The following is a 14,860-nucleotide window of genomic DNA, read 5'->3' as shown; positions in this document are numbered from 1 at the left end:
AGTCGATCTGGCAAAGTTTTTTGCGTCTTTTGCGAAAATTAAAATTAATACAAAAATAAATATTATGATGTTAATAATAATAATAATAATGTTAATAATTAAAAAATAAAGTTCTTAAAATAAATTGTTTATTCAAATTCATTAAATGTTTATATTTTTAAATTTGTTCACATAAAGTCTTTTATAAATAATAGTACATATTAATTAACTAATTAATAATTATATATTTTGGACCTAAGGTTTTTAGGGTTTCATAAAAAAACATTTTTTTTGTTAAAATCTTTCTATAAAATCATGCCAAAATATTACATAAGATAGGGAAGGGAGGGATCAAAGAAACTATTACGGTTTCTTACACAGGGGTGGGTGGGAGTCTAGAATGGCCAAAATCGCTTTTACGTAATTTATGGACGGCTCCTAAAAGTAATTTTTAAACCACATACAACATCTTATTTTGCCATGAAAAATCTTTGTGATTGTTAAACATTTTCCTAGGCAAAATAAGGTGTTGTATGTGGTTTACGTTACTGCTGAGGATAAGTGGTTGAGTAATTTTTTTAATAAACTAATTTTTTTGTAACTTATTAAACTTATTAAAACACACACAATAGTATTAAGATAGAAAGTCAATTAAGAACTGAAGATATGATGTATGTATACATGTAGTGATAGATCTAGATTATGATCTGTGCACTTTAAATTCATCTAAAAATTCTAAAAATTATTGGTCTTAAAAACTAATAAAGAAAAGATGTATAAAATTACATAGCTAAAGGTAATTCAAATGATTGGTTTAATAAGAATAAAGAAAGAATGGGTGAATGCGTCCCCAATACCCTTCATCTGCATCCTCCACTGTGTTTGCTGTTGCTTTGATTAGTAAAAGGCTTTGAAGTTTTAGAGAACTGGAACTCAAATGCAATATTTTTCACTAATCATTGCACAATATTAGATGAATATTCTGCTTATTATTTGGTTGGTTTACAATCTGTTATTTAATGCATCATTGAATAGACATACTTCAATTACAATAACGTAGTACATTCACCTAAAATTTTAACTCTGAGTTTAAATATAATATTACAATAAAACCTCTTTATGTTGGACACATTATTTCATAAGAATGTATAATTTAAATAGGTGTCCAAGATGCATGGAGCAACTGCTTAATTAAATGAAACAGTTGTTTGGGGAGTGGTGACACCACAGCTTGAGTGAAATGTACTGCTGTGTTATCAATGCCAATTGTTTGACTGTACAAAGGTAGTTGCTGTGGCACCAGTGTGATGGTTCATGATGTGATGTGATATTGCCCACGAAGGAAACATACAAACAAAAGGAAAGGCACACAACAACTTTTTAGGTTACACAATCCTTTCTTTATTCATGACGAATAGGTTAGGTTCTAAGGAATTCCAACTGTTCTTGTAAAACTTTACAAAATTTGAGGTGTGTCACGTCAGGATTTTTTTTTCTTTGTTGGGTTTTCATACAATTCAGTAATATAACTTTCTGCAGAATAGTTGCATAACAGTTTTCTTAGCCTAACTGCATATGTAAATCTTACTTAACTAACTCTTAAATTTAACTTAACCTAAAGAGAGAAATAGGGATATGAAAGCAAGGAAGGAGGAAGAATGGAAGTCTACAGTCACCCTGGATTTGTTCTTTTGTCTGTGCTTGTATGCCCTTTGGGTAGGAGTTCTTTTGGAGGTTATTGTACTTGCCGTCTTGTCGATTCCTTTGCTGACCGCAGGGTTGTTGATTTTCAACTTCTCTTCCTAATTCAATGCTTAAGTATGATCCTTCTTCCTGTACCAAACTATTCAATCCTCTCTGAGGTTCAAAAAAACATTTTTGAGCCTTCTGCTAGTATGGATCTCCTTTCGTACCTCCTTTCTTAACAGTATTTGTCCTCACAATCCTCTCGTTTAGATCTCCCTTCGACCTTCTTAAAGATGCATCTAACCCCTTTGGTCTCCAGTCCAAAAACTGATCAACTCATCAGTTGTTTTTCACCCGGCCACCCTACCTCCTATCGTTCTCCTCCTGTTCGTGGAATGGCTAATCCTACCCAAAGGCAATAACGGTCCTCTCAGAAAGTTCCAGGAACGGATAGAAGAAAGAAATAGAGGAAATCACTGAAATAGAATAGAATTATGACTATATACATATATAAGTTTTGATAATGATAAGGTCAACATGATATGGGCTGGAAGATGGAAGACTACATCTGGCACAAAGACTGGTGTGGCTGTTGGCCATATATATATATATAATTTTAACATATCAATGTATTTCATGTTGCTATTTTATATTTTCTACTAGCTGTTTCTATCTTGTGGCATGTGTTTTATGCTTCATTTTATACATTTACATTTATTTTTCTTTTGTTGAATAGTTTTGTGAAGCTTTTAGTATTTTATACTATTTTTGTACTTGTTCACATGGTTTTATTATAGTTGATGGTAAATGATAAGTTTATATATATATATATAGCATTTTTAAGCCTTTTTGGCTATTTTTTATGACATTCAAATTTTGATCTTATAATGAAGGCTCCACTATTGGATCAAAATTTGAATGTCATCGTTGACTCCCTGATTACAGGCTTCCAAAATTTGTTTTCCTTTTTCCTCTGTGGATACCCGTGTGTGTGTTATCCTTTACTAATGTAGTGTGCTAAGAGAAAACTAACAAGGTTTGGCAACCTGTGAAATATTAGCTTTAGAATTGAAAAATACCACCAGAGATTTGAAACTGATTGCTATCCTTGGTGGTAATATTTATTCAACAATAAAATATCACATAATCACAGGTGAGAAATGACTGTCAGTGAACAAGAAGTTAAAAGGCAAAAAGGGATTGTTTGTTGAGATGCATCTTAAATTACTTGTTTCAGAGGTGGTAAAGTTTGTTGAGAATGGTTCCTTGTTCATGGGTCATAAAGTAAAAAAGAAGCTTAAGGAAGATAATGGGGCCAAATGGAAGAAAGGATCAGGCTGTCCAGTTGTCACATTGAACCAAAATAAACAAAGATCTCTAGAGCACATCTTGACAACAGTAGATGCAAGTTACCAATGGATGGCAGGAAAAAGTTTGGATGTTTGGACAAAATGATGAAATGGATTGTGGAGGGCCTTGAGTATGAAGAAAAGTCCCAGAAATCAGCACCCAAAGTCATTCCAGATCAGAGCAAAAGGCAGCTTTGGCATTCAAAGAGACAAGAAAAGGGTCATTTAAAATGGATATCATGGATGATGAAACTTATTGCCCTTTCATCTGTAATAAGAAGTTCAAATACTTTTAGAAGAGGGGAAAAGAAATAAACTGGATCTAAAATTCAAAAGGAAAGGCAAGTTGTACAAAGATCCTGGTGTAGATAGTGATGGACCAAAGAGACTTTTTACACTTTTTTATGTAACCTCACAGGGTGCAGTTAATTCCAAAACATATATTAACATTGCAAGTATATTGAAGCTCTTCTGTTTTGTACCTAAGGCAAAATTAACCAAACAATGACAGTTATATATTTTGACTCAATTTAGCCTCAGCACAAGAACCATTTTCACAAAATCCGATGAGTTGAAAATTGGCTGTTCAAGAAGAAATGTTTCCAACTGAACTCTATTGAGAATTTCTTGGCTTCTCTGAATGAAAATTTTATGAGTTCAGGTGGGAAACGAAATATTCTCCAGAATAGTAAACAAATGAGGAGGAAAAAAACCATCAATGAAATTCCTGTCTTCTACTAGACAAACATCTTTACAAGCATTGATAGAAAAGTTTGATTAGCTACCAAATGTGAAGCAGATAGTTCAGTTCACTGAACAGACTGTCTAAAATACATCCTGGTCATTAATTCATGTTAATAATAATATTAAATTAATCATTAAATTCAAAGTTACACCAAGAAAAACTTTGAGTATATTATAACTGATATATTACAAGATTTCTGATTAATGTATTTACAATAAAAGTCAATCACAAGAAAAAGAATTGAATATCATTGAAGTCATTAACTACATTTATGCTTTGAGTAATAAGAAACAGATTGTTTGACTTAATTTCATATCAATATTTTTCACCATATTTACAAAAAATTATGTGAAAATTTATACAGTTGTTAACATTGATGAATTACTTCTAAAATAAATTCTGTCTCCAATTTAAAATTATATTTTATAAATTGATAATCATGGAAAATGCATTATTGTAACCTTTAAACATTTCATAGAAATTTAAAGAAACTAAATATATTTTAATTTTTTAAATGCATTTTAGAATCCAAACAAGATATGCTAACAATAATGAATTCTTCCACTAAACTAAGAACATCCTCCGGATCCAGTGAGGATCAGGTAGAGATATTTAATAACAACAATGATGCAAAAAAAGTTTGTTGTTTTCTTATATTTTATATGTTATTTTTTCTCAGAATCAGAGTCCATTACAGAAGAAGAGAGGAATTCTGAAATATCCCCGTTGTTACTGGAGAACCATATCGGAATCTAGCGACGATACATTTTGGTCGTCGCTAGATAACGACTGCACTCCCGTGGGATCATTTGACAGTTCGGGTGAAAAGCCCAAAAAATGTGTTCGTTTCAGCGATCAGATTGCAAAAACTGTTTTCAGGTAAGTGTTTGTGATAACTTTTAGTTTCATCTTATAAAACTCATTTATTTTAGTACAAAGTATAAATAAAACAATTTAATATTCCAACATCTACCTGTATTTTCATTTGTATTAAATCTGAAATTATTGCAGCTATTTAATTTATATTGGATTATGTAGTAAGTTCAGAAAGAGTTGTAAATAATACTTTATGATGAAACTTTTATCTCCAGATTTATAAAACTCCTAATTTTATAAAAAAATTATTGTTTAAAGCCAAACAAACTTACTCCAAGTCCAATGTTGTTCATTAATAACTAGTTTATTTCTGAACATTGTCAAATCAAGATTAAGAATGATTTAAATTTGTTTGGAACAGTTTTATGTTATTGTTTGTTCCAATTATTTTTAATTAAGTGGTTGGAAGTAATTGAATCATAACATATAACTTGTAAATGTTTCATTCATCTTTCTTTAAACTGTTTGTAGCAAAGCAATACAGAAAATCAAAAGCATCAATTGATAATATTTTCATATATAATAAGTGAAACATATTAGACAAAGTCATTTAGAATCAATTATAAGAAATTGGATATCACATTATCAGCATTCAGTAAAGTAAAATCACATGGATAAATGCCATTTTCTGTTAGTTATGAAAAGCATAAACCAATTAAAATATGAGAATCAAGAAAGATATAAGTGAACATTTTCTTTTTTCAAACAGAACATCGAAATAAATGCTGCTACTTTGATATACAAATTGTATTATGATCTCTTGTATTTCTTAATAATCATTAATCTGATACTGCTTCTGATATTTCTGAAACTGCTTATTACTGAGAACAAGTCTGTGTGATTACCAAGAATTATATGAGGTCTGTTCAAAAAATAACCTAACTTTATTTTTTTTATTTTTATTATTCAAGTTACAGATTATTGGTCCTTGTTCCCTTCAAAGTACACCCCTCCCCTATTCATGTACTTATCCCAGCAGTGTTTCCACTTAGCAAAACAGTCCTGGTAAGCTTGCTTTGGACTGTCCTTCAATGCTTGTGACAGATTTATTTTAATGTCATCAATTGTGTCAAAACGGTGTCCTTCAGACTGATTTTAATTTTGGAAACAAAAAAAAATCACAAGGAACCAGGTCTGGTGAATAGGGAGGCTGGGGAGGACAGTCATTTGATTTTTGGCACAAAACTGTCAAATTGACATGGCTAAGTATGTGTATTGTCATGGTGGAGGAACCATGAGTTGTCTAGCCACAAATCTGGTCTCTTCTTGCAAATATTTTCACACAATTGTTTCAAAACACCTTGGCAGTACTGATGGTTGACTTTGAGGCAAAAATTCAAAATGCGCAACTGATTTTCTGAACACAAGTGTCATCAGTTAAGGTCGAAGGCTTTCCTGGTTGAGGGTCATCTTCAACTAATTGATAACCATTTTGGAATCGGATAAACTATTCATAACACTGTGTATGACCTAGACCATTGCCTCCATAAGCTTGATTCAAAAGTTGAAATGTTTCCATAAAAGTTTTCCCCAGTTTCACACAAAAGTTAACATTGCATCATTTATTCCATAAATCGCACATTGCAAAAATTGCCATGAACACTAAAATACCTTTCACTCAAAAAACAATAAAGTGGGAATGAAATAAGATATCAATAATCTGAAAAAGCAGCTTACTTGGTAGGTTATCACAAACAGTATTGTCAACGTCATGGCACTAAGACACTTCATTTTTGCCCAATTTAAAAAGTTCAGTTATTTTTTGAACAGACCTCATACATGAACAGCAGACTGTTAAACAAGGATGCCCATATATTGGGGCAAGTGCCTATGCCTTTTTTGCCTTTTTGTCTCTTCCTAATCCCCAAGCAGGCCTCAAACTACAGAAAACTTGTGACTTCTAGCCAGTTCATCAAATATAAAAGAAACTAATTAATGATATTTGTCTAGTGACCCATGCAACCTCGTCATGTGTCGACCAAAACCCCATTCCTTGTTTTTGAGGCAGAGTGCAACTGGCACCACCTTGTGGGAGTGCTGATCCAACATTGAATCATACAATTTGAAGCTCCTTGCATAATGTATGATGTTCTTTTTTATAGCTTGTGTCTCCCATTATCATAGTCTGTGGGCACTGCTGCTGTTAAATGATGAAGGCATCTTCATTATTTTCATTTCCCAATGTCAGAGTCAATGAAGTTGATCATCTAAATATTTATGGAAAAAATACAAACAAAATAATCATTTAAGTGTATTATTTAAATACACTTTGGTGATATTTAAACATAAATATAATTTTTTTCTGTCCACCACATTTTTAGCATTCTTCACCAATTTGCACTCTTTGGCTAATCTTTTCTCTATATCTGTCTCATTTGGAACAGTGTGTCCCAAAAATATAAATAATCTATATGTTTATACNAAAATGTAAAACTAGAAATTATAAATTATAAATAGTCTTTTCTTCCATATTGTTTGAACATAACTGTAAAAAGCATCAAATTGTGATTTCTGAACAAGCTTATCGAGTGGATATGGCCACCTGAAACCAGCAAAAAATTTCTAATTTCAGAATAAGTATATGTCGATCATAAATTGGACAATGATAGATCATATATATGGTAGACGGTGTCTAGATTTTTTGTAGAGCAAAAGCAAGAAGCAGTTTCTGCCCGGTTATACATCGCCAGGTAGCTTCTAAAATTACCATGCTCAGTAAGTAGTTGAGCCGTAGCAAATGTTACATCTCTAAGTGGTGATGAGAATCTACATACAACACTAGGAAAATAAAGTCTTGTTATTCTACCAGTTTTACTGCTCAACTACTTTTACTGATTCCACCACTTTTGCATAGTGTTGTCATGAATATAATTTTTAAGGCTGGTACGTGAGCGAGGGATTGAGTGTAGTCCAACTGACTTAGCCTCAAAGTTGGCTTTTTCATTTCCTAATATGCCAGTATGGCCAGGAACAAATATAAAAATTATCTTATTTACAAGATTTTTAATATGATGTTGGATATATGTGATTTTATTGCTATTGCAATTGGGATTTAATAGAGCTTTTAGGACAGACTGAGAATCACTGTAAATGTTGATAGACAGAGTTTTGTTTGGTAGTGAAGTGGCCCACTGAACAGCTTGGTAGTCAGCATCTTCTTCAGCTTGATAGATGGAGGTATGTAGGAGGTATCTGGTACCTTCTAACATATTTTTGGCAAAATATGTCAGTTTACAGGAAGATACAGATACTTGAGCCAACAATAAGGGATCTTTTGAACCCATCTGTGTAGATATTAATGTCCACATGTTTATCCACGGAGGAAGCAGATGACACCAAATAACCTTGTTTACAGGATGATGATCCGAGATAATCATCCTGTAAACAAGGTGTTTGTGGTAGCATACAAACAGCCATAGATAGAAGTAGAGACTGTTGTTGAGCCTTGACGTTTGTAGTTCTGATGTAGTAGTTTAGAACCTTTTCTACAATACATAGTGGCAAAGGAAGGAACTATGCTAGTATCAGAGAGGCATTAGTAAAAAGAGTTCTGCAGCACTTTGAAATTCTGATGTCAGACTGGCTTTGAAGAGAGAGTAATTTACTTGCTACTGAATTTTTACTAGTTAATGACCACAGCCAGAGGCCGCGTAAAGTAGCATTGGTTGTATTGCCCCATTATATAGAATTTTACAAGCTTTATGATTTAGTCTCCAGATGCTCCTAGCACATTTTAGCAGCATATAGTTTATTTTATTAACCTTATTCAAGATGTAATTAATATGGCAATGGAATATGGTTTCTATTTTCTCTTGTTTTATTTTGTATGACGTTTCTGTTGACAAGTGCACTAGCTAGTCGATCTGGCAAAGTTTTTTGCGTCTTTTGCGAAAATTAAAATTAATACAAAAATAAATATTATGATGTTAATAATAATAATAATAATGTTAATAATTAAAAAATAAAGTTCTTAAAATAAATTGTTTATTCAAATTCATTAAATGTTTATATTTTTAAATTTGTTCACATAAAGTCTTTTATAAATAATAGTACATATTAATTAACTAATTAATAATTATATATTTTGGACCTAAGGTTTTTAGGGTTTCATAAAAAAACATTTTTTTTGTTAAAATCTTTCTATAAAATCATGCCAAAATATTACATAAGATAGGGAAGGGAGGGATCAAAGAAACTATTACGGTTTCTTACACAGGGGTGGGTGGGAGTCTAGAATGGCCAAAATCGCTTTTACGTAATTTATGGACGGCTCCTAAAAGTAATTTTTAAACCACATACAACATCTTATTTTGCCATGAAAAATCTTTGTGATTGTTAAACATTTTCCTAGGCAAAATAAGGTGTTTTATGTGGTTTACGTTACTGCTGAGGATAAGTGGTTGAGTAATTTTTTTAATAAACTAATTTTTTTGTAACTTATTAAACTTATTAAAACACACACAATAGTATTAAGATAGAAAGTCAATTAAGAACTGAAGATATGATGTATGTATACATGTAGTGATAGATCTAGATTATGATCTGTGCACTTTAAATTCATCTAAAAATTCTAAAAATTATTGGTCTTAAAAACTAATAAAGAAAAGATGTATAAAATTACATAGCTAAAGGTAATTCAAATGATTGGTTTAATAAGAATAAAGAAAGAATGGGTGAATGCGTCCCCAATACCCTTCATCTGCATCCTCCACTGTGTTTGCTGTTGCTTTGATTAGTAAAAGGCTTTGAAGTTTTAGAGAACTGGAACTCAAATGCAATATTTTTCACTAATCATTGCACAATATTAGATGAATATTCTGCTTATTATTTGGTTGGTTTACAATCTGTTATTTAATGCATCATTGAATAGACATACTTCAATTACAATAACGTAGTACATTCACCTAAAATTTTAACTCTGAGTTTAAATATAATATTACAATAAAACCTCTTTATGTTGGACACATTATTTCATAAGAATGTATAATTTAAATAGGTGTCCAAGATGCATGGAGCAACTGCTTAATTAAATGAAACAGTTGTTTGGGGAGTGGTGACACCACAGCTTGAGTGAAATGTACTGCTGTGTTATCAATGCCAATTGTTTGACTGTACAAAGGTAGTTGCTGTGGCACCAGTGTGATGGTTCATGATGTGATGTGATATTGCCCACGAAGGAAACATACAAACAAAAGGAAAGGCACACAACAACTTTTTAGGTTACACAATCCTTTCTTTATTCATGACGAATAGGTTAGGTTCTAAGGAATTCCAACTGTTCTTGTAAAACTTTACAAAATTTGAGGTGTGTCACGTCAGGATTTTTTTTTCTTTGTTGGGTTTTCATACAATTCAGTAATATAACTTTCTGCAGAATAGTTGCATAACAGTTTTCTTAGCCTAACTGCATATGTAAATCTTACTTAACTAACTCTTAAATTTAACTTAACCTAAAGAGAGAAATAGGGATATGAAAGCAAGGAAGGAGGAAGAATGGAAGTCTACAGTCACCCTGGATTTGTTCTTTTGTCTGTGCTTGTATGCCCTTTGGGTAGGAGTTCTTTTGGAGGTTATTGTACTTGCNTGCAAAAGGGCAACAGAAAAATAAAAAAAAATGACTAGAATCACAACGAAACTGAAAAAAGAGATTGTTGAGAAATATGAAGGTGGCACGCGTGCTCGAGATTTAACTGTTGCATTCCGTATTCCGAGAACGATGATAGCGACAATTGTGAAAAATAAAGACATTATTAAATTTGCTAACGTTGCGAAAGGGGTTAAATCAATTTCTAAACAGAGATCGAAGACATTAGATCATGTCGAGAAATTGCTTTTGCTTTGGATAACTGAAAAACAGTGTGCCGGCGACAGCGTATCGGAAGAAATTATTTGCGAGAAAGTTAAAAGGATACATGCTGTTCTCATGAAAAATCAAGCAGAAACTAGCCAGGAAAACGAGGTATTTAAATCCAGCCATTTTTTTTACATGAGAACGGATTAATCATTTTTACATTACTTCTTATGGAAAAGGTTGGTTTGGTATACGTCCTATTCGGTATAAGTCCAAACACCAGGAACGGATTAAGGTCGTATACCGAGGTTCCACTGTATTTGACAGTTACATAAAGAGTTAACACAAAGTACTTATTTTTTGATGTCTCAAAAATATAGATACGTTTAAACTTTAAGCAATAGTTCATAACATAAATTGATGAAAATTGTTTTAATATGAAATAAAACTACCATTATGCTTAATGATTTCAAAAATTGTGATTAGGCATTGATTTAATTAAACTGTGTAAGATTTTTGGATCCATTTGAAACCAGCACATGATGATTTCTTGTTTAAGCTCTGAAACCATTGAAATATGCCTGTTATTAGTGTAAAGTAATACCTCAACTTATGCTACCCCGACTTATGCGAACCCGGAGTTACGCGATTTTCAAATTTCGTCAATTTGTCTTTTGTTTGAGCACCATGCAACTCTTGATTATTCACTCCCCCCACACTATTGTTCGGATGTGTCGTGCGGAATCGACACATAGCTACAATTTATTTTGTGTTATTGATTTCTGTGTTTGTTATATCTAAGGAGACTTGAGAGACTCTATGTGGCGATTTCTTGTAATTGTAAACGAATCAAAGACGAGATAAGATTAACGAGAACATTTATTAGCTTACATACATCTGACTTGGATTTTACAAAAATTGCAAAATTATACCCTGACTTACATGAATTCGACTTACGCGGTTATCGCTCAGTTCTACCTATCGCGTAAGTACAGGGTATTACTGTAAATTTTTTAAGCAATAATGACCCACAAGTTTTAAATCGGATTTATGTCTGGGCATTTTGCTGGCCACCTTCATAACTTGAATAATATGATCTTTGAGCCACTTAGTTGTTGAGTGCGAACAATGAGTACTGGCATTGTCCTGTTGGAAAATCCAATCAGGTCCTCCAATTTTTTCTCTACTAGGTAATAAATTATTTTGTAGTACTTCTTTATAACTTTTAGGTGTCTGTCTATCAGTTAAAATTACTAAATTTGATAAACCATTAAATCCAAAGCAGCCCCACACCATAACAGAACCACCACACTGTTGCCTACTGAACGAACTGTGCTCCTCTTTCCTAATATGCCATTAATGAGCCCATCTATCTGGCCCATTCAAATTAAATTTCTTTTCATCACTGAAAAGAACTAAGAGTNTAACTTTTAGGTGTCTGTCTATCAGTTAAAATCACTAAATTTGATAAACCATTCAATCCAAAGCAGCCCCACACCATAACAGAACCACCACACTGTTGCCTACTGAACAAACTGTGCTCCTCTTTCCTAATATGCCATTAATGAGCCCATCTATCTGGCCTATCCAAATTAAATTTCTTTTCATCACTGAAAAGAACTAAGAGTCATTGGTCATTTCACAGCATATGATCTTTAGCCCACTGCATTCTTGCCAATTTGTGTTGTTTTGTTAGCAGTGGTTTTTTTCATCAGGGCGGCAAATTTCGTATGTGGAGCTGTTGAAATTCTTTGACAATCATTGCTTTTTGATATTTTTAATCCACTTTCAAACAAAATTTGACAAACTTATTTATCCTATTCTGATACAAGACACACAATTTGATTATCATCCCTTTGAGACATGATTTTGGGACTTTTTAATTAATGTTTAGAAGGTTTTGGTGATGATTTTTCCAAAATTTTATAAATTTCAGTAGTAGATCTGTTTATTAAAACAGCAATTTCCCTATCACTATAGCCTTCTGCTTTTTATTTCCATATTCTTGCACTTTCTTCTATACTAAACACTCTTCCATGTTGCATTTTGGAAAGTTTTTATTCAATATTCAAATTACTACTTGACAACAATGTAAAAGTTTCCCATGATGTCATTTATTATTATTTTCATAATTTTAAATCGCTTATGCTTCAAATTTTGCAGTTCTGTTTTATTACCTATACTTTTGGGATAGCTAAAAATATTTTTGTTGTCAAATTATTAATATAATGATCTTTGATTTTGAAATTATTAAAATTCAGTGTAAAATAACTTGCCTATACAAATGAAATCATTTACATTTCTCTTAAATTCCTAACAATTCTGAAAAGCAGTAAAATGTTGATTATATATACTTTTGGGACACAATGTAATTCACAAGCAGCAGTGCCATTTCACAGTGGGAAGAAAAGAACCATATGATAATCAGAAAAAAGATTAGGTGGCTATGTATAACAATGAGATCTGTGTACATCAAGCTTATGCAGGCGTAGATGAAAGCATAATTTTGTAAAATGCTGAAAACTGAAGTGATAAGTGGTAAACTAAGAGATGTTGCAAAAGAATACTCAGAGTTAGCTATGGGTGGAACAATAGTGAGGTGTAGGATTTGCAATATTGACTTACTGTACATGAAAAACATCAGAAAACTTAGATTAAGATGCATATTACAACTGGTAAACACTTGAAGAACAAAGAACTGAAAAAAGTAAATTACTTTTAATCAGTTATTCATTAATGAATCATTTTCATCAAACAGACAACTTGATCAATTTGATGCTAATATTATTACTATGTTTATTAAATCTGGTATTTCTCTCTTCAAGCTAAAAGATTCTGAAATAAAACAAATACTTAGAAAAGAACACTGAGAGAGTAATTTCTATTAAGGTANATTATACCCCGACTTACATGAATTCGACTTACGCGGTTATCGCTCAGTTCTACCTATCGCGTAAGTACAGGGTATTACTGTAAATTTTTTAAGCAATAATGACCCACAAGTTTTAAATCGGATTTATGTCTGGGCATTTTGCTGGCCACCTTCATAACTTGAATAATATGATCTTTGAGCCACTTAGTTGTTGAGTGCGAACAATGAGTACTGGCATTGTCCTGTTGGAAAATCCAATCAGGTCCTCCAATTTTTTCTCTACTAGGTAATAAATTATTTTGTAGTACTTCTTTATAACTTTTAGGTGTCTGTCTATCAGTTAAAATTACTAAATTTGATAAACCATTAAATCCAAAGCAGCCCCACACCATAACAGAACCACCACACTGTTGCCTACTGAACGAACTGTGCTCCTCTTTCCTAATATGCCATTAATGAGCCCATCTATCTGGCCCATTCAAATTAAATTTCTTTTCATCACTGAAAAGAACTAAGAGTCATTGGTCACTTCACAGCATGATTATGATCTTTAGCCCACTGCATTCTTTTCCAATTTGTGTTGTTTTGTTAGCAGTGGTTTTTTCATCAGGGCGGCAAATTTCGTATGTGGAGCTGTTGAAATTCTTCAATGATCATTGCTTTTTGATATTTTTAATTCACTTTCAAACAAAATTTGACAAACTGTTCTGATACAAGACACACAATTTGATTATCATCCCTTTGAGACATGATTTTGGGACTTTTTAATTCATATTTAGAAGATTTTGGTGATGATTTTTCTAAAATTTTATAAATTTCAGTAGTAGATCTGTTCATTAAAACAGCAATTTCCTTATCACTATAGCCTTCTGCTTTTTATTTCCATATTCTTGCACTTTCTTCTATACTAAATACTCTTCCATGTTGCATTTTGGAAAGTTTTTATTCAATATTCAAATTACTACTTGAAAACAATGTAAAAGTTTCCCATGATGTCATTTATTATTATTTTCATAATTTTAAATCGTTTATGCTTCAAATTTTGCAGTTCTGTTTTATTACCTATACTTTTGGGATAGCTAAAAATATTTTTGTTGTCAAATTATTAATATAATGATCTTTGATTTTGAAATTATTAAAATTCAGTGTAAAATAACTTGCCTATACAAATGAAATCATTTACATTTCTCTTAAATTCCTAACAATTCTGAAAAGCAGTAAAATGTTGATTATATATACTTTTGGGACACAATGTAATTCACAAGCAGCAGTGCCATTTCACAGTGGGAAGAAAAGAACCATATGATAATCAGAAAAAAGATTAGGTGGCTATGTATAACAATGAGATCTGTGTACATCAAGCTTATGCAGGCGTAGATGAAAGCATAATTTTGTAAAATGCTGAAAACTGAAGTGATAAGTGGTAAACTAAGAGATGTTGCAAAAGAATACTCAGAGTTAGCTATGGGTGGAACAATAGTGAGGTGTAGGATTTGCAATATTGACTTACTGTACATGAAAAACATCAGAAAACTTAGATTAAGATGCATATTACAACTGGT

At 32.0% G+C, this 14,860-nt stretch overlaps 1 protein-coding gene across 2 annotated transcripts in view; it reads left to right on the top strand.

Moving 5' to 3' along the window:
- The window catches only part of LOC111622379 (protein kintoun-like), a 64,759-nt gene that overhangs the window by 42,770 nt on the left and 7,129 nt on the right, over positions 1-14,860 (top strand). For both annotated transcript variants that reach the window (XM_023364738.1, XM_023364740.1), the window contains 2 exons: positions 4,285-4,361; positions 4,439-4,638. In XM_023364738.1, the coding sequence (XP_023220506.1) occupies positions 4,285-4,361; positions 4,439-4,638 (277 nt within the window). The remainder of the gene's footprint in view (positions 1-4,284; positions 4,362-4,438; positions 4,639-14,860) is intronic.

This window comes from Centruroides sculpturatus, unplaced genomic scaffold (assembly GCF_000671375.1).
Source record: "Centruroides sculpturatus isolate CEXI.00-Female unplaced genomic scaffold, Cexi_2.0 scaffold7, whole genome shotgun sequence".
Classification (NCBI taxonomy): Eukaryota; Metazoa; Arthropoda; class Arachnida; order Scorpiones; family Buthidae; genus Centruroides; species Centruroides sculpturatus.
Note: the sequence above shows the minus strand (reverse complement) of the source record. Positions and strands in the feature narration are given on the sequence as shown.